Here is a 20,258-nt window from a genome sequence, read left to right on the forward strand (position 1 = left end):
AAGTTCCCATACGAAGCCCTTCCAGATCACAAACTGGTCGACCTTGAAAGCATGCCGCTGCGATTTTTACCCGCGAATCTTTTCGTGTTTCCAAGATGAATTTATACGGGAGACATTGTACCGGATTGAGGCAGAGATTAAGTCCTTATCAGATGAATGTCAACATTATATTTGTCAAAGTACGCAGAAAAAAATAGGAAATTTGAAATTAGTTTTGATTCTCGTACGAAAACTCTATTGCTCATGCAAAAAATTCGAGACCGTGGACTTCCGTGTCGCCATCAACTTCACATTTTGAAGCAATTGGACTACACATATTTGCCCGGGACTTTGATTCAAAGTAGGTGGACTAATGATGCGAAGGCTTCTGCACCCAGCTATGTTGATTTGAATGTGTCTCCAGAAGTGATGCAAATGGCAAGGTTCGCTGCTCTACGTTCAACGTCAAGTAGGTTATGCTACATTGCATCAAAGACAGACGAGTCTTTCAAAACCGCAAGAGATGAGATGAAAAAACTAATAGAAGAATTAGAAAACTCGTTTGGTTTGAATGATTCAGTCAACCAGAGCATTGTAGTAAACAATGTTCGTGACCCTCAACGAAAACAACGCAAGCGAAAAGAAGTGCCGAAGAACAAGGTCGAGAAGAAAATTAGGCGATGTGGGTACTGCAACGGTGAGGGACATAACAAACTAACATGTCCTCAAGTCAAGTTCAGTTTGAGTACAAGCACACAGCCTACATCAACTGATTTTTTCGAAGACGGAATGGAATGACAACGATCTCCATATATCGTAAGTATCAACATGACTCCTATTGTATGTACATATAAATATTTTGAATGAAGGAAGAAAAACAGGTCAGGGAAATCAATGCAGCAGGAAAAATGGATCAGGTCAGTCCTCTCAACCAAATTATTAAAAATAAAAATGACCCACCAGCTTAATTCATCAATTATTTTTGTCAAAAAAATTAATCAATTAATTCAGTAACAAGTATAATTTTTTTTGGGTGAGTACATATATTATTAATATAATTTTTTTGATACGATAAAATTTTAAGATAGACATCATAAAATTTCAAGATGAACACATACATTAATAAAGAAAATTTTAATTTTTAAAGAAAAAAATTCAAATTTCAAGAAATTTCAAGGTTAATATGTGTCGTTCCAATTAATTAAACAAATAAAAAAATGACACCTTCACGTTACATTCTGTTTGGAAAGGAAATGTCTGATGACATGTGTGTCAATTTATAATTATTTTTCTGTTTTTTTTTTGCTTTCAGAATCTTGATTACGATATTTGTGTTTATATCTTCAGAAATTCACTTTAAGTAGGGGTATTCATTCGGTTAATTCGGTGGCCGAACTGACTGAACTATCATTTTTGAATTAATCAAATTTTTTTTAACCGTTAATCGAATCGAATTTTTTTTCCGAAAATATTAACCGAAACCGAATAAATTTCGGTTAATTCGGTTAATTTTCGAATTAACCGAAATTTTTTAGAATTTTAGAATTTAATATTTTTTAATTAAAAAAACAATTTACAATTAATTTAAATAATATCTAATTATAAATAATATCTAATTAATTTGATTCAAACATTTTGCATTTAGTTTTGATATTATTTTAATTAATTAATATTGATTTAGATTTTAAATGGATTGGGCCTCTTAATATAATTATATTTAAAGGTTAATTCGGTTAATTAACCGATTTCGAACCGAATTAACCGTTAACCGAATTCCAAAAAAATCCTTAACTATTCCCCGACCGAATTAATTCGTGGCCGACCGTTAACCGAATTAATTCGGTTGTCGGTTTAAACCGAACACCCCCTTCTCTCCATTTTCTCTCTTTTAGTTTGCCTCAAATGCTTCACCTTTAATTCAATAATTTGTGTTGTTTTCATATCAAAGAACTATTATGTGATTTTATTTTATTTTTTTGCTTGTTTCCAACTATTCTTCATGGTTTTCAGAACCAGATCGGTCAGCGAACCGACCGTGCTATCGGTTCAATGGTTCAACCGGTCGAACCGATTAGACCGGTCGGAAGAACCGGACGACGTCATAATTAATTAATTATTTAAAAAATTAAATAAAATAAAAAAAACATTTATTAAAAACAATTTTTTATCACAAGTCATATTCAAAGCAAGTTATAACATATATAAGTTAAAAACCATAAAATCAATGAAACAAAAGATTCAAATCAATTACAACATAATATTTAAGGTAAAACATATTAAATAATAAATATAATTTTATAACTATAATCAAAAAATAAATTTGGGGCTAAAAAAATCATAACAAACGATATCGTTTAGTTTAATTTTTTTTTTAAAAATCACACATGGCTAAGAAACATAGAAGAACATCACAAAAGTCTAAAGAGTAAAAATATTAACAAAACATCCCCATGGCTAAAACATAGAGCATCCCAACTGACTTCTATAAATAATAGAGGTAATTTGACATTCAAAATCATGGAGCCTTTTGGTGAGTACAGAGCGAACTATTCTTTCGCTTCAATCGAGCTCGAATTTCAGGCTTCAATTGAGCTTCTAATTTTTTTTAGTTCGAGCCTTTTTGAGTTCAAGTTTCAATATTATATTTCGAGTTCGAGTTGAACTTGATAATTTTTAGCTCGTGAGTTTTTTAGTTGAGTTGAGCTTACTTTTAAAATTTTTGAGTTCGAGTCGAGCTTAGCAATACTCGAGTTCGACTCGGCTTGTTTAACAAACGACGTCGTTTGATTTAATTTTTTTTAGAAAAAAAAAACAGAACCGATTTGCAACCAGTTCACGGTCCGGTTCAAACGATTTACAGTCGGTTCAGCGGTTCCTTCCGATTCACTAGTAGCGGTTTAACTGGTGTAGAATGAACCGGACTAGGCAGCGGTTCCCGGTTGAACCGGCCGGTCCGGTTTTCAAAACACTGCTATTCTTTCATTTCTTCATTGTCTCCCCAGCATTTCTGGAATCTAAAGTATGGTCTTTTAATCTGTTTGATGCAAGATTTGAAGAAACCACCATTGGTTCTCAAATGAAGCTTCTTTGACAGTAGTTTGAGGTGATCCGGTTCAATGCAGCTTCAAAAACCTGCCATGGGAAACAATTTTGGTTGAGCGTTTATTTTATCTCTTGTTACAGAGGTTTTTAGCATCACTGACCCGGGTGACCTTGATGTTTTAATGCAATTCAGAGATGGACTTGAGAGTTCTGACCTCTTGAAGTGGCCTGAAACTGGTGGCGACCCTTGTGGTCCTCCAAGCTGGAACCATGTATACTGTGATCATGAGTCCCGGGTCACTCAGATTCAGGCTCAAGGTCTGGGAATGAAGGGTACTTTGCCACAAAACTTAAACAAGCTCTCCGTGCTCAACAACATTGGTCTCCAAAGAAACCAATTGAGTGGAATGCTTTCATCTTTTAGTGGCTTATTTGGATTACAACAGTTTTGATTCAATTACAGCTGATTTATTTGATGGTTTAGATGATTTGGAAGTGTTGGCATTGGATCACAACAATTTTAATGCCACAACTGGCTGGTCATTCCCTAAGGCTTTACAAAACTCAGCTCAATTGACTAACTTTTCTTGTATGAGTTGTAATTTGAAGAGTTCATTGCCAGATTTTCTTGGTTCCATGTCTTCCTTGACAAACTTGAAGCTTTCTGATAATGGTTTGTCTGGTGAAATTCCAATGACAGTTCTTTGCAGATGCTTTGGCTGAATGGGAATCAAATAGGCCTAGACCAATTGATGTAGTGGCAACAATGGAGTACCTCAGCTTTATGGTTACTGGACCAATTCTAGATAATATTGGTGTAGAACTCAGTAGAGAAAGTAGTCTCGTAGGTTTTATTCATAAATAGAAAAGGGTTATATCTACACAAGCTAGTATATCTAAACTAGGTAACTAAATATATTACGATTAATGGAATATCTACTTTTTCTAAAAGTTAGCCTAATACTCTGTAACACTCTCCTTCAAGTTGGATCTTAGATATTAATCATGTCCAACTTGTTACATATATAATCAATCTAGATTCCATTGAGACCCTTTGCGAAAATATCTCCCAGTTATTCTTCGGTCTTCACATATCCAGTAGTGACCAAACCTTGTTGTATCTTCTCGCGAATGAAATGGCAATCAATCTCAATATGTTTGGTTTGTTCATGGAAGACAGGGTTGGAAGCAATATGAAGTGCAACTTGATTATCACACCAGAGTTTTACTAGTACTGAGACTTTAATTCCTACTTCATCGAGTAGCTGATATACCCATATGATTTCACATACGGACTTGGCCATTGCTTTATATTCAGCTTCAGCTCTAGATTGTGAGACCACATTATATTTCTTACTCTTCCATGAAACCAAGTTACCGCCAATAAACACACAGTATCATGAGGTAGATCTTCTATATTCCTTGCATCCTACCCAATCCGAGTCTGAAAAACATTCAATCCTAGTATGACCATGATTGCTATATAAAATTTCATGTCCAGGAGAAGTTTTCAGATAATGCAAAACTTGTTCTACTACTTTCCAATGATCAATAGTTGGAGATGACATATATTGGCTCATAACACTTATTGGATACGCAATGTCAAGACGCGTAACCATAAGATAGTTAAGTTTTCCAATAATTCACCTACACCTACACCTCTCGGGATCATTAAAAGATTCTTTTTCTTTTATTAATTATAGATTAGGGACCATTGGAGTGCTACAAGGTTTAACACCTAATTTTCCCATCTTCGATAATAAATCAAGCATGTATTTTATTTGGGATATAAAGATTCCTCTTGTACTCCTGTTCACCTCAACTCCCAAGAAATACTTTAACATCCCCAAATCTTTGGTATGTAAATGAGTGTGAAGAAAGGACTTTAAAGATGAAATTTTACTAGCATCACTTCCAATGTGAATGATATCGTCCACATATACCACTAACAAGATAATGCATCCATCAGACTTTCTAAAAAAAATAGAATGGTCTGACTCGCTTTTCTGCATCCCGAACTTCTCAATATCTTGACTAAATTTCCCAAACCAAGCTCGAGGATTTTGTTTCAAGTTGTATAGATGTTTCTTCAGATGACATACTTTCCCATACTCCCCCTGAGCAACAAAACCAAGTGATTACTCCATATACACCTCCAATTCAAGATCACCATGAAGAAAGGCGCTCTTTATATCCAACTGATGCAAAATCCAATCAAAAGTGGCCGCAAGGGAGATGAATAATCTAAAAGAAACAAGTTTAGCAACAAGAGAAAACATATCATAATAATCCACTCCATAAGTCTGAGCATATCCTTTAGCAACAAACCAAACTTTCAATCGATTAACAGAGCCATCAGGATTGAATTTAATAGTAAACACCCACTTGCACACAATAGCTTGTTTACCAGTAGGTAAAGGTACCAAAACCCACGTACCATTATCCTCTAGAGCAGTCATTTCCTCAAGCATAATTGTTAACTATCTCGAATGAGCTAATGGCTCTCGAACAATTTTAGGAATAAAAACAATATCTAAGGATGTAAACAAAGCACGAGAAAAGGAGGACAAACAATTATAGGAGACAATAGAAAAAATTGGGTATGTACACTTACGTTTACCTTTTTGAAGGGCAATAGGAAGATCAAGATCATCTATGGTAATCAGATCTGATGATGAAGATATTGGCTCATCAGGACATGATTCTAGAACCTCTATAACCAGGTTGGAATTGGGTAGTTGTGGGTGACGAGAGTATGCATTTTTAATGGTAGGCTTAACAAATGAAGGTTGAACCAATGTAGAGGATGAAGATTCCAAGTTTGACGAGATATGATAAATTAAGAAATCCTCCTCCTCTTGATGCACAAAACCTGAAGAAAAATTAAACGATGTTTGTTCTAAAAAAGTAACATTATCATACACAAGATGCATACCCAGATTTGGATAATAACAACGATACCCTTTTTGTGCACAATACCCCAAAAACACACATTTCAAGGAATTAGGATCAAGCTTTGTAACATGAGGATGAACATCCCGAACAAAATAAGTACAACCAAATTTTTTTTGTGAGACGGGAAACATATTTTTATTTGGGAACAAAGTATGGAAAGGTGTTTTACCCAAAAAAAATAGAAGAAGACATACGATTGATGAGAAAACAAGCAGTTGACACAGCATCAACCCAAAAACATTTTGGAACCTGCATCTGGATTAACAAGGCATGAGCAGTTTCAAGAATATGTCAATTTTTTCTTTTAGCAACATCATTTTGAAAAGGCGTGTCAACACATGAAGTTTGACGGATAATGTCTTGCTCAAACATGTAATTTTGAAATGGATATGAAAGATACTCTTTTGCATTATCACTTCTTAATATTTGAACAAGTGTACCAAACTGAGTTCGAATTTCAGCACAAAAAGAAGAAAAATGAGTAAATAATTCGGAACGAGATTTCATCAAATAAGGACGTGTCATTCTAGAAAAATGATCAACAAAGGTGACAAAGTACTGAAACCCAAGTTTAGATATAACTGGACTAAGACCCCAAACATCATAATAGACTCACTCAAATAGGGAAGAGGAACGTTTATTAACTTTAGGGTGTGAACTAAGACGATGATGCTTAACAAACTGACAATATTCACAATCCAAAGATGTTAAGTTAGAAAATTGAGGACAAAGTTTCTTTAAAGAAATGAGTGAGGGATGACCTAAACGACAATGCTCTTCAAAAGGAGTGATAATTCAAGTGCAGACAACAATTTATGGTTCTTGGGTGTCGAGGATATAAAGACCATCAGATTCATGTCCTTTACCAATAATCTTGTTCGTCAAGAGATCCTAAAACAAATAATAACTGGGGGGAAAAATGAGACGGAGCAGTTAATGAGACGCATAAGTTTACTAACTGACATTAAATTAAAAGGTAATTGTGGTAAGCTCAAAACAGATAACAAAAGAAGAGATAGAGTAGGATTCGTAATACTGGAGCCAATAACAATGGATGTGGAACCATCAACTAAAGTAACAGGAGTGATAGAATGAGATTTAAAATGAGAAAGAAAACTAAGGTTACCTGTCATATGGTCTGTTGTACCAGAATCAATGACCTATTTCGATGAGGTGGAAACAAGACATGTATTGGATTTACCTGACTTAACAAGGGTAGAAATAAGACTATACGATTGTTTCATAGTTTCTCGAAGATGAAGGAACTTGGCATACTCATCCGCAGATATTGTAACAGTCATTGAAGAAGTTTCTATATTCTTTTTATCAGCGAAAAGTGCAAGATAACAAACAGCCCGCAAAGGAAATTAAATCGGTAAGCATATATCACCAAAAAAAGGAGACACCCGACCAAAAATCGAATCGAAAACAAGAAGCGACGACAGGACGTCGTCGAAATCAAATAGAGATGCTGGTGGAAGAAAATGATGTTGAAAAACGGGAGGCCACGCGCCCTCACGCGCCGATGCGTGACGAAATGACAAATACTTGTGGCTGCGCATGAGCTTCACGCGTAGGGAATTTGGTGACCAATCTTTCCAGATCGATCGATTGGCACATGGTGGACCTCCTTGTATTGGCGGTGTCGATAGATTGGCCTCCAAAAGTCGCCGGTGAAAAACTATAAAAAACCACTCCTTTCTTTCGAAACCAAAACAGCCCCCAGAAAAAAAAATTTAAATACTTGAATATTTTAACACATCTGATACCATGTTGAACTCAGTAAAGAAAGTAGTCTTGTAGGTTTTATTCATCGATAGAAAAGGGTTATATATGCACAAGCTAGTATATCTAAATTAGGTAACTAAAATATATTACAATTAATGGAATATATACTTTTTCTAATAATCTATAACAATTGATAACTTAACTCTCTTAAAGATCTCAATCTTAATGGAAATAGCCTTGTTGGTATGATTCCTAGCAATTTAGTAAATATGAGATTGAACACCTTAGACTTAAACAATAATCAGTTTCTGGGTCCAATTCCAATGTTTAAAGCCTCAAATGTGACTTTTGCTTCAAAAAAGTTTTGTGAAGGCATTGAGGGTTTTCTTTGTCCCTTAGAAGTTATGGCACTTGTAGAGTTTCTAGATTGTATGAATTACCCTTCTAGGCTTGTTTCTTCCTGGTCTGATAATGACACTTGCAATTGGGTAGGAATTACATGTAATGTTGGGAAAGTTTCAATCCTAAACTTGCCCCATTATAATCTCTCTAGTACTTTGAGTCCTTCACTTGGAAAGTTGGACTCCCTTTCTCAAATTAGGCTGCAATCTAAAAATCTAAGTGGCTCTATTCCGAAGAACTGGACGAGCTTGAAAGCTCTGGAAACTTTGGATCTTAGCGACAATAGCATATCTGGTCCACTACCGGAGTTTAGTAGCACTGTGAAGCTTGTACTAGGTGGTAATCCGTTATTGAATGGTGATAAGAAGGTCCCTTCCACCACCGGGGAAAATGCACCATCCAAGAATTCTGATTCTCCAACCGATAGTCAATCTACCTCATTAAAAGGTTCAGGTTCTAGTCCAACTGATTCTTCTGCGGACTCAACGGGAACGAAAGGCTTCAAACAAAACACATTGTTTCAATTGTTGCTCCAGTCGCGAGTTTTTTGGTTCTTGCCTTTCTGGTTGTTCCTCTATCTCTCTACTATTGTAAGAAGAGACAAGACAATAAGTTGGTTCCTTCCCTGGTCGTTCACCCCAGGGATCTGTCAGATTCAAACAACGTGGTTAAGGTTGTTGTTGCGAGTAACTGTAACGGAAGCACTTCTGTGCTAACCAGGAGTGGTTCTGCAAGCAGAAACAGTAGCTGGATTGGGGAGTCTCATATCATTGAAGCTGGAAGCTTGTTCATATCGGTCCAAGTTCTTCGAAACGTAACCAAAAATTTCGCACCCAAAAACGAGCTAGGTCGTGGTGGATTCGGTGTAGTTTATAAAGGGAAACTGAATGATGGGACACAAATTGCAGTTAAAAGAATGGAGGCTGGTGTGATTAGAAGCAAAGCTTTGGATGAATTCCAGGTAGAAATTGCAGTTCTTTCGAAGGCCCGGCACCGTAATTTGGTATCTCTTTTGGGTTACTCCATTGAAGGCAATGAAAGAATTCTTGTTTATGAATATGTCTGAAGGAGCTCTTAGCAAGCATCTTTTCCATTGGAAGAGCCTGAAATTTGAGCTTCTATCTCTGAAGAGGCAACTCAATATTGCCTTGGATGTAGCAAGAGGAATTGAGTATCTTCACATCCTGGCTCACCAAAGCTTCATACATAGAGATCTGAATTCTTCAAATATTTTACTTGGTAATGATTTCAGAGCAAAAGTTTCAGATTTCGGTTTGGTCAAACTTGCTCCTGACGGTGAGAGATCTGTTGTGACAAGGCTTGCCAGAACTTTCGGTTACTTAGCACCAGAATATGCAGGTATGCAAATCATTTAAGCTTTTCCAATCATTTGAAATGATATTAGGCTGAATACACATTAAATTTTTTCTCAATAGGGTAGTTAGTTTGTTTAAACTTTGAACTGTTTTAGCATTCTTTCTATTCATAACTGGGACCCCTGTTGGAACTACAAGGATTTTCTGCATGTAGTTCTATAGGGATAGTTAGCTATAGGGATGGACCGAGGGGAGTGGGTGGGGGCGACCACCCAAATGAAAATGAAAAAGGAAGTTCAGAACATTGGTATTGCCTTTCAGTTCATACTTGTAAAATGCATATGCTTAATCTGTGATGTATCATCTCAACCATATGAATTTAGCCCTTGATTGAGTCCCATAGACCCCATTGTTGTTTCTTATAACTGATATCCTTTTGTTTTGGTATCAACTCTAACATAACGTGCCAATCAATTCAGTGACAGGAAAAATCACGACCAAAGCCGACGTGTCTATTTTCGGAGTTATGGTGATGGAACTTGTAACTGGATTGATGGTAGACCCAAAGAGACCCGGTACTTAGCTGCGTGTTCTGGCATATCAAATCAGACAAGGAGAAACTGAGGGCAGCCATAGATCCAAGTCTCGACATAGAAGGCAAAACATTCAAGAGGATCTCCATCATTGCTGAACTTGTTGGACATTGCACTGCAAGGGAACCCAGCCAAAGACCAGACATGGGCCATGCTGTGAATGTATTGGCTCCACTTGTTGAGAAATGGAAACCATTGGATGATGATAACGCCGAATGTTGTGGTATCGGCTACAATCTTCCACTTAACCAAATGGTGAAAGGTTGGCAAGAAGCTGAAGGGAAGAAGTTGAGTTACATGGATTTGGAAGACAACAAAGGTAGTATCCCTGCTAGGCCTACTGGTTTTGCAGACTCGTTCACTTCGGCTGATGGTCGATGAGGAACGGATAGCTTTATTGCATTTCTTTTAATATTTTTGGTCGTTTGCGAGTTTGTAGATAGCTGTTTATGTTCTATCCATTTGAGGATTCAATTTCAATATATAAATATTTATCATTTGCGGTTGCTTTTTGTTGGTGGATTTTCATATCTATAAATTATAAGTTCAAGTCTTGGTGTTTATTTTTCAATTTGTAGCATTTTTGTATCAAAATCCACAAGATTTGGTGATAAATTTACCTTTTAAACAATGTTTTATTTTAATGAATTTAATTCCTATATGAGGATCTTATTTTCCATTATTACCAGAGGGTACATAATGTGGGACATGTTTATATTTTGTTCCTTTCTCCTTGTTTTGGTTCAGTAGTTATGGAGAAATGATATGACTTCAAATGGTGTCACTGGTAAGGATGGGTTACCTTTACTTCCTATCATACACTTGCAATGCTCCCAACTGTTATGGTGCTGTCAGTTGAGCCACTTTAACAACATACTTATTCTATTAAAAAAAACATATACTTATTGAAATGTTAGAAGATTATTTTTTTTATATTTTGAAATAAATTAAAATAATATATATATGTATATTATTTATATAAGAACTACATTTATTATTATGTCAATTATATCCTCAACTTTTCATTTAAAATTAACAATAAGTGATTATTTTACAACTTTCGATAACTAAAATAACCATTTTGTAACTATTATAATTGGATGACCCAAGTAAAAAAGACCATAGTCGGAAGACTACGTATAGTACCCTCAACATTTACAGATACGAGTTAAAAAAGTGCCTATACATCGGGCCGCAATCCACAAATCTCATTCATTTTCTTTATAAACTCCAGACCAAATCAATCTGATAGCTAATTCCATGATTTAAGAAAAATAAAATATTTTCATAATAACATACATGTATTTTATAATTAAATTTAAATAAAATAACATTTTTATATTGATTAATAATTCATGCTGAGCAGCCTGACCCATTTTTTAAATAAAAAAAATAAAAAATGACGTTACTCAAATTATTTATTAATTATTATTTTTAGTAGGGTTTGACATCAGTTTCCAACGCTTGGAGGGAAATACAGAAATATGACTCCTAAATATATTATTAGAACTTTAAACCCAAACTATAATCTCTAAAATCTCAAACCCCAAATCTTAGACTCTAAATCTTACATAAGACGATATTAAAATGGATGAGGTTGTGAAGCAGTATAGCTGACACTAATTTTCTTCTAAATTATGCTTTGAGAACCTTTTATTTGTTATTATCATGGTGGATCTATTTCCACTTCACAACAGGCCATTACAACACTAAAAAATAAAGGATTGAAAACAAAAGCTGATATGAATTAAATCAGATTAAAACAGCCAAAACCAGATGACACAAAGAACACAGTTTATGGAGTTCACTAATCTACGGGATGCGGAGGATGGAAGGAAGTAAGGACCAAAGTAAAAATACTACTAATAATGTACAAACAGAAACAAAGCAGACAATAAATTTGGAGTCTGGAGTTGAGAAACAAGTTTTCTTACAACAACTAAAACTTTCATTTTTTTTTTTTTTGATAAGAACTAAAACTTTCATTTCTTTGTTTTCAAAAAAAGAAAGAAAGAAAAGAACTTTCATTTCATTCCCTACAGGATGTAAATTCAGCAACCTGGTTACATCACCACTACTGCCAATTTCAATCTTTCTATTTCTTCCTAGCTTAGTTAATATATCTTGGTTAACAGAAATTAGAATGAACTTACACGTCATCTGAGAAGCAACTGATATGATAAGCCTCAGGAGCATTAGAACTTTGGTCTTGGCTGGACAAAACTTTTGATGCAGAAAAAGTTCGATAAGGACGATGGACGGGAGGTAAGATCAAAGCTGACTGCCTGTCCATTGCCAGTAGCCGTCCACATTTGCTGTACCAGTAAGTTCATTTGATTACTAGAAAAATATTACTACACGTTAAGGAGGATTATACAGAAAAAAAAGGGAAGGAAAAGAAGTCATACTTGCAGACTTTGGTGAATAAAGTTTGATAGCTGCGTATCCAATGCTACAAAAATAGAATCAGAAGCACCTCATTAGCATGAAATGACTGCTAATAATTGAATAACAATTCACAGCTTGTCAGAAACTGTACCAAAAGAGAATGCAATGCTGTTTTACTTCTGATTCCTTGGAAATACTGGAGGGCAACAGTAGAATGCTCCTGTAATAGGCAATAATTATTAGTATAGCTGAAAGCTTCAGCTCAGTGGATATAATTAACTGGAACTAGATAAACTGTTACCGTGATCTGTCTAAAGACATGGTAGACCGAAGAGCCTCTAGAATGCATGTAACTGCCGCCCTGCGCAGAATGAAAAAGGAAAACACAGAATTGCAAGTAAACTGTTTTATTGGAGGCAAAGCAATCAAAAGCTCGGAAGTCGGAACTATGAAGTATTGAAGAAAACAAATTCAAGCTTCGGAGTTAGCAACGGGATTCCTAGTCAACTTTCTGCCAACAAATTGAGTTACCATTGTTTAGCCAAAAAGGAAATAGTCTGCACTGCATTTTGCTTTCAAATGGAATAAAAGCTTCCCACAGTACTAGTCAAGTCCCCAGCCGAGGAAAAAAAAACTGATAAGCCAATCTTTCAAATAGAATTAGAGCTTGCCTATAGTCTGTATACAGACTCATGAACAAGCCAAGCCGATTCAGATAAAAGGTGATACCAAGCTTGAACTAGACTAATTAGCCCCGGAAAGCACTTGAACCATGAAGATGCACAATCAAATTTCATGATTCATGATTATAATATGTATTTCATTTGCCTCTGCTTCTATGCAGCAATACATATATAGAAGCCTCAAAAGATACTAACACAGAAAGATCTTTACAATGTAAAGAAACTTAACTTATCTAACACATATCTAATATGATAAGCTTGACAAATCATACAACATAAATATGATTTGCCTCTTTCATGGTCATATGCAAATCAAAGGTAAAGGTTTAATACTATAATGAATTTCAAAGCAGAGAACAAGAAGCATTCACATCTTCTGAAAGATTACCTCATCCGGAGAAAAGAAAGCCACTGAATCTGGATCTGTTGAACCAGCTGGATGCAATGAGACCACAGCTCTGAAGACAGAAGGAAAGAACAGCTCAATTACAGCAATCTTATCCATAGCAACAGCATTCTGGGCTGTTGGTCTAAGTATACTTGAGCTGTGAAAATTATGTTTCGGTGCTTCCATGGTATTATCATTCGCTGAAGCAGGCAATGACGTAGCTCTCTTCAGCCAATCCAGTCTTTCATAAGTCAAAACTTTCAGATTTGGCATGTCATTCTCCAAGTTATTCAAAACATCAGATAATGTTCTACAATCACTACGGTTTTCTTGATTATCAGCTGCCTGAGCTGGCAAATTGTGGTATTTCTTTGACACATGGTCAGTGCCCTCAACATCCTCTTCATCATTAAGGTGAGGAAAAAATCTCCTTTTCTGGTCCGTGAAGGCTTTAAGAGCAAGCCTGTGAAAATTAGAAGAATAAGATTAACACTTTGACAATCTCGAGTTTCAGCACAAACAATTGTGAGCCAAGGAAATGAAGCTAAGTTAAAAAGGAACTCGCTATATAGTAGTACTATGTTGCAACAAAAATGATGATATTGAATAAAAACGCAAGAAAACAGCACTACACTAGAGTGCTTTCCATGAGCAATGTACATTAAGTAGAAAAAATGAATACATAGAGATAGCCTAAGAAAATCATTTCATTATACATTCAAAGCAACTCCCTTGCAATTATATATGTGACCCAAAACTGTAGTTAGCCACTGTCTTAGGAGCTTGGTTCAAATCTTTAGTTTATGAGTAGAACAACCCTTATTCATTCAGAATTAGACTAGTGCAAGCTAGCAACACCTACTAAACAAGTAGTTAATATAGCGGAATTCAGTAAATCAGTGAACCATTTCAAAAACCTCAAAGCAATTCATGTTACATATTACACCATGTCAGAAACTCAAAATCTACTAGAATTAATCCGAAAATTTTACTAAAAACTTTGCAACTTCATCACTATTCACATTCATTTCAATCTGAACCTTAAAATATTTGTCATTCAAGTCATACAGATGTAAAATATCATAATACTATCAGAAAATAATAGGGCTGGATCGTTTACTTTCCTGTAAGATTTAAACACTAGTAAGCACAACGGTAGACAACTAAATTCATGTGATTTTGAAACTTACGATGCCAAATTATTAAGGCGTTGTTTGGCGTCGAAGCTTAGGTAGAATTCAACAATATCAAACATCTACAATATCTATGACTAATTGAGTACGAACCTAGTCCGGTCAACAGCAGATGCACCAGCCTGGCCAGCAAGCTGTCGTTTCCAAGCATAAGCCACAACTGCGCCGTCAGGACACACTAATGGCATATGCAAACCCCAAGAATTACTCCTTGACCTAAGTGACTCATTCAACACTCCAGATTCCTCCAGCTGCTTTCCTAACGATAAAATCAAATATAAGTTTCAAAAACCTAGGCCTGCAAGGCGACATCAATTCTAATATTAAGAAAAAAAAGTTCCATTTCTTTTATTTGTTGTTTACCAACGGTGCGGAGGTCTTGGAAGTGTTGGCGCATGGATTCGTCTTCTTGGCGGAACAAGTGGAGAGGTTTGGAGCTTTGATGCGGCTGTGCAGCGACAAAAAGTGCTTCGAGAAGTCGATCGGCACCTAGACGGATATCGGCGATGAGTCTCGCTGCCTGTCCGAGTCTATCCATCGCTTGAGCCACCTGCTTCGGCGGCGCCTCCCCGGTGGTTGACGAGTGAGGTGCTGACGTCGTCGTCGACGAAGTCGGAGGCGGTGCCGCCGCCACCGCGGACTGGAGGTGATGTTGATGCCGTTGCAGCATTAGGGTATTGTTAATTTAATCCGAAGATCTGAGAACTGGGATATTCGAAACGGGTTTACAAAAATGTATGTCTTCTTTGAGGTCTTCTAGGAGAATAATAGATTCATTAAAGTAACATCAATAATTTTATTTTTGTCAATATTAATATTAATTATTTATTCTTTTTCCTAAAAAATAAAATTATTATAAGATATTGAAATAATAAATATATAAAAAGTTTATGTTAATTATTAAAATAAAAATATATAATTATTTATTTATTTTTATCATTTTTAGACTTAGAGCTAGGTCTTAAGATACAACAAAGACAACACAATCCTAACATGAAAAATGGAAAGGACATAAAATTTTAAGGGTTTGAATAAAATTAAAATCAAAACTTTCACTTGAATATATTATTCATCTTCCAAAAAAAACTTAGACTTAATGTTTATGTAGGCATAAAGATTTAGAGAATCAATCAAATATATTATTCTATGAACGGTTCTGAATGCATCGACAAACTACTACGAAAAAATATATAACTATACGAGATCGTTGATATTTCTTGATCAGGTGGTACGTCATAATGGATACAATGCAAAATGTCAAACTATCATAACAATAGACAAAAACATACCATAAAAACATAGAATAATAAACGCTTTAAGAAAATGCAAAAAAAAAAATCAAAATGGAGAATATGTTTATTTAGATCTAAATCAGAAAAAATTAAACAAAAAAAGCAAATATAAAAAGGAGAAATGACTGTCCAAGCGACACTTTAAAAGATAAACTAGATAATTATGGTTAAAAATTAAATTTTTTTCTATCAGTTAGTTCAATCTTAAAAATATATGTTAAATATAATTATATTAAGTGTAAATTGCATATTTAGTACGTAAATTATTGTCATTTTAATATTTAAATTTTCAATTTTTTCATAACCATATCAAATGTTTACCTTTTGTTTCATTTAGTACCGTTGTTAACTTTTTGTTTTATTTCAGTATCCATAGTTAACTTTTTATTTTATTTTAGTATCTAAAATTTTAGCAGCGGAGTACTAAAATGAAAAAAAAAGTAAACATTAGGTATGATTTAAAAAAAAATAAAAGTTTAGGTACTAATACAAAACAAAAGTAATAGTTTTAGATATTAAATATGTACTTTACCCTTCTATTAAATAATATATGTGAATTTTAAAAAAATATATATGTCATGAATAATAGTACTACTCTACCCATCAGTCTCTACATTGCGACACCTTTAATATACGGCTAAAAAAATGTGTTATCAGTTTTATTATTATTTAAATAACAAAATTGATAAAAAAATTTATCGAAAATATTATTATTTCTATCGATTTTGGTAATATATTCGATAAATACTAGACCGGTAGAAATAATAATATTTTCGGTAATTTTTTACCGATTTTGTTATTTAAATAATAACAAAACCAATAACGTCTTTTTTTAACCGTATATTAAGACTGTCGCACATGATTATTTCCCCCGCACAACTTGCCAGGGTAAAACGTAGACACCAATCCTTGGATCTATCAGTCTCTAGACATGCCACTCCATCCATCCAAGGATCTCCAAACTCCATCTGTATTAACTTCACACCAACTCCTCGCAGGCTCATCCCAACTAATATACTCACAAAGCTGTCAATCCATGCTTTTTTTATGGCCCTTTAAAGACACCATCTTCCTCAACAAACTTGTCATTAAAAAATGAACAGAGTTTGTCAATCCACAGATCATTGGCAAAGTAACCCACAAGGATAAGTTAATGCCCTGTAGTCTTACTCGAGAAACGCCGACGTCTATCTCAAGTCCAACCAGGCTTATCATTAACATCGCTATTCATTGGGGGTCTCACAACCGCAATTTGCAAAACCCATTTATTCATAAGATTCATCACTTAAAAGATGGTAAGTTTCTACTCTTGTGAAAGATAAAAAATATAATACTCTCGACTTCCACACTAAACAAAGTTATGAGTACAAAAAAAAAAAGCCTAGCATAATTTAATGAAAAAAGTTGCACATAATATTTGTTCAGAGTATGAACGTACTTGCAGTGCCTCCAGGCATGTTTGAACTTCATTTTCCTTGTTCTAAAAAAATGGAACATATTTGAGAATTCAGAGTTGAGTTGAGTGCTTCAAAATCTTAATATAAATCATACTATTTCAATGTATGAATTTGCCTTTGAAAGATTCAATTTGCAAAAGAATATCTCTAATGTCCAATTCATAGAGATAAACGGAGGGACAGATTTGCAATCGCCGACGAACAAATAATCAAGTTTCATCAGGAAGAAACTTATAACCTGTTGCATCAGCTTGATCGGAGAAAGTTCCCACTTCCCAGTATTATTTTTCACAATCTCAACCCCAAAACAATGCAAAATTAAGATACCTGACCCTGAAGTAAAGTTGGACTCCTTTTATTTTGCTTATGTACTTTTCCTCCACTAGGTTTACTCTTGGTTGAACTCCATTTAGTAGTATGCTTATGTGTTTCTCCTCCATTTGGTTCCTTCTTGGTCGGATGCACTTCATCTGTGTTCAATGAAAAGTAGGGGCTGAATACTTTGAGAACTTGTTCATAAACCGGCTTCTAGAAATCCACGACCTGCTCAAAAATTAGTTTTGAAGGATCAGCAAAAGAGAATTACGGATCTCCGCCAAATATTGCAATTTCTATAAAACTTTATAGTAAGGATTGAATTAGAAGAGATGCTTACAAGCTCTACAACTTGTTCTGGTAACTTCCACGACCACTCTTTGAACTCTGGCTTCTCCAAACCATCACCTAAAAGATTTATTTCTTCTTCATTTCAAATGAACTTTGTAACACATTGAAAAATTCCCAAATCTGAAACCTAGAATTTGGGAAATTTTTACCTAAATTCCTAAATTGAGATTAGTGGCCAAATTGCGAAGTTTGAAAGTTTAGAGTTTTTCCCCAAAAACTCTAATCCCTAAATTATGAGAAGTGATCAAATCGTATGCAAGGTAAAGAATAGAGCCCGTTTCAAAAACCCTAAAGTGTGTAGAGATTTAGTTTATCATTTACCCTTTTTTTCAAACCAAATCCCTCCCTCTGCCCGATTATATCTTCTGATGTGTTCACCTTCTTCCTTATTTTTAAACCCTAGCACTGCTTCGTTCACCGTTTAACCTCGTGATGTCGCTCATCGTCAACGCTTCATCGTCGAACGTTTGTTAGGTATGGTAGCCAATCGTCGTTCATGTACCTCAGCATCTCCCCATTGCTCGTTGTTGTCATTGAACGGTACTGATTGCGGAACCCGCGAGCTATGGCTCGCTCTCGTCATCGTGGGGCCCTTACGACGGTCGTGTGTGGCAGTGGAAGGGTTGAACGCTCGTCGGGGAAGACTCGGATGTCTTGGGTCGAGGTTTAACGACGTCGTTTGGCCGTGAAAAGCCTCTATTGTTAGAGTATGCCCAAAGACGAATCATATTATGATTGTAATAATGTATTTATTTATCGATTTTATTGAATAAAGGCATTGTCACTATTATTTTCAGTTATGTGTCTGTGTTTAACATAAACTGAAAGATAATAAAGTCCATATAATAACATTATTAAAAGATCCATAGTCAAGTATTATTATGGGCATGGACAATAATAATATGCTTAAGACTAACATGGTATTGATTGATGACAAGGAGTTGTCATTGACATAGAGATGTCAGAATTGATACATGATTATATTGTTAGAGAACAATGTATTGGATTGACCCATCATGAGCATATGTCTTGGATTATTATGTAACGGTCATAACATTGTTCATGGTGATAACTATATGTATGATCCTCAGACTTGAGATCAATGCCATCCCAACATATATTGTTGTATGTTTTGATACAGTTAAACATGCTCCGTAACTAGTTGCACTATAAAGACTGTTATTCAATATATTTCGATATATGTAGTGGGGTGTATATGGTTAAGATAAGATTTGTCATTCCTACATAATAGGAAATATATCACAGGTCACTTGATTGAGTGAGACTAGAAATGCATGACCATGCTCGAATAAGTTGATATGTGATATTATATTCGTTAATTATAGTCTACTCTAGATATCAAGAAACAATAGATGGGCTATACAAGTGTGACTATTCTAAGACATGTGCCTATTCTAGATATAAAGGAAAAAATGATGTAATACATAAAAGAGTTAATCACGAAGATGATATGTCGAATCATAATTTCTTGTAACTTAGGTGACAATGATATATTGCTAGATGTCACTCATTGTATGTAATATTAGAATTGTTCTAATAATTACTACTAACGTTACAAGAACCTACAGGGTTACACCCTAGGATTGAAATGAGAAAAAATGTACAATTTGTTGTATGTTACTAAAAATATATCTAGAGTTATGATATATATATTTGATATACATATGATTTTAATTATCCCGAATATAGTAAGTAAGCATTAAAAGAATGTAATTTAGATTACAACTCTTTTAGTTGGTATATATAATTCAGAATAATTAAATAAGTTTTTAAATAAACATTAAAGATTATAATTCAGATTATAAGTCTTTAATGTATATTTAATTGAATTAATTAAATAATATTTTTGTTAATTCGAAATAACTTTGAAAACCCTAAGATGTTAGGGTAATGGATATAAAAGGGTGTGTTAGGTCTAGCAGCCATTTTTTAACACACACACATAAACCTTCAGTCGTTTTTCGCTCAAAATAGTTTTGGGGAAAACAAATATTGCTCTCAATTGGGTGAACTGAGTAGAGGCCGAGACGTGATTTCGTGGAGGCTTACGATTCGAACCGATCTACACCACCAGTATTCACTGCTGTTCTTGCTCTTTTTCAAGGAACCCACTGTAAGTATTCACATCCATTCCTCCCGATTTCGGTTTTACGTA

At 34.8% G+C, this 20,258-nt stretch overlaps 1 protein-coding gene and 1 pseudogene across 1 annotated transcript; one reads left to right on the plus strand and one right to left on the minus strand.

Moving 5' to 3' along the window:
- The first annotated feature begins 842 nt into the window (after nt 1-842).
- LOC120126219 lies at nt 843-10,396 on the plus strand (annotated as a pseudogene).
- A 1,660-nt stretch (nt 10,397-12,056) lies between these two features.
- LOC120125955 (mediator of RNA polymerase II transcription subunit 27-like) lies at nt 12,057-15,422 on the minus strand. The gene is made up of 7 exons (XM_039144268.1): nt 15,031-15,422; nt 14,761-14,926; nt 13,475-13,937; nt 12,705-12,764; nt 12,555-12,623; nt 12,424-12,467; nt 12,057-12,330 (listed from the first exon to the last, which is right to left on the minus strand). Exons 1-7 carry the CDS (start codon nt 15,335-15,337, stop codon nt 12,165-12,167), a joined length of 1,275 nt encoding a protein of 424 aa, XP_039000199.1. The 5' UTR covers nt 15,338-15,422; the 3' UTR covers nt 12,057-12,164.
- Between the last annotated feature and the right edge of the window lie 4,836 nt (nt 15,423-20,258).

Source organism: Hibiscus syriacus, unplaced genomic scaffold (assembly GCF_006381635.1).
Source record: "Hibiscus syriacus cultivar Baekdansim isolate YM2019G1 unplaced genomic scaffold, ASM638163v2 tig00110450_pilon, whole genome shotgun sequence".
Taxonomy (NCBI): domain Eukaryota; kingdom Viridiplantae; phylum Streptophyta; class Magnoliopsida; order Malvales; family Malvaceae; genus Hibiscus; species Hibiscus syriacus.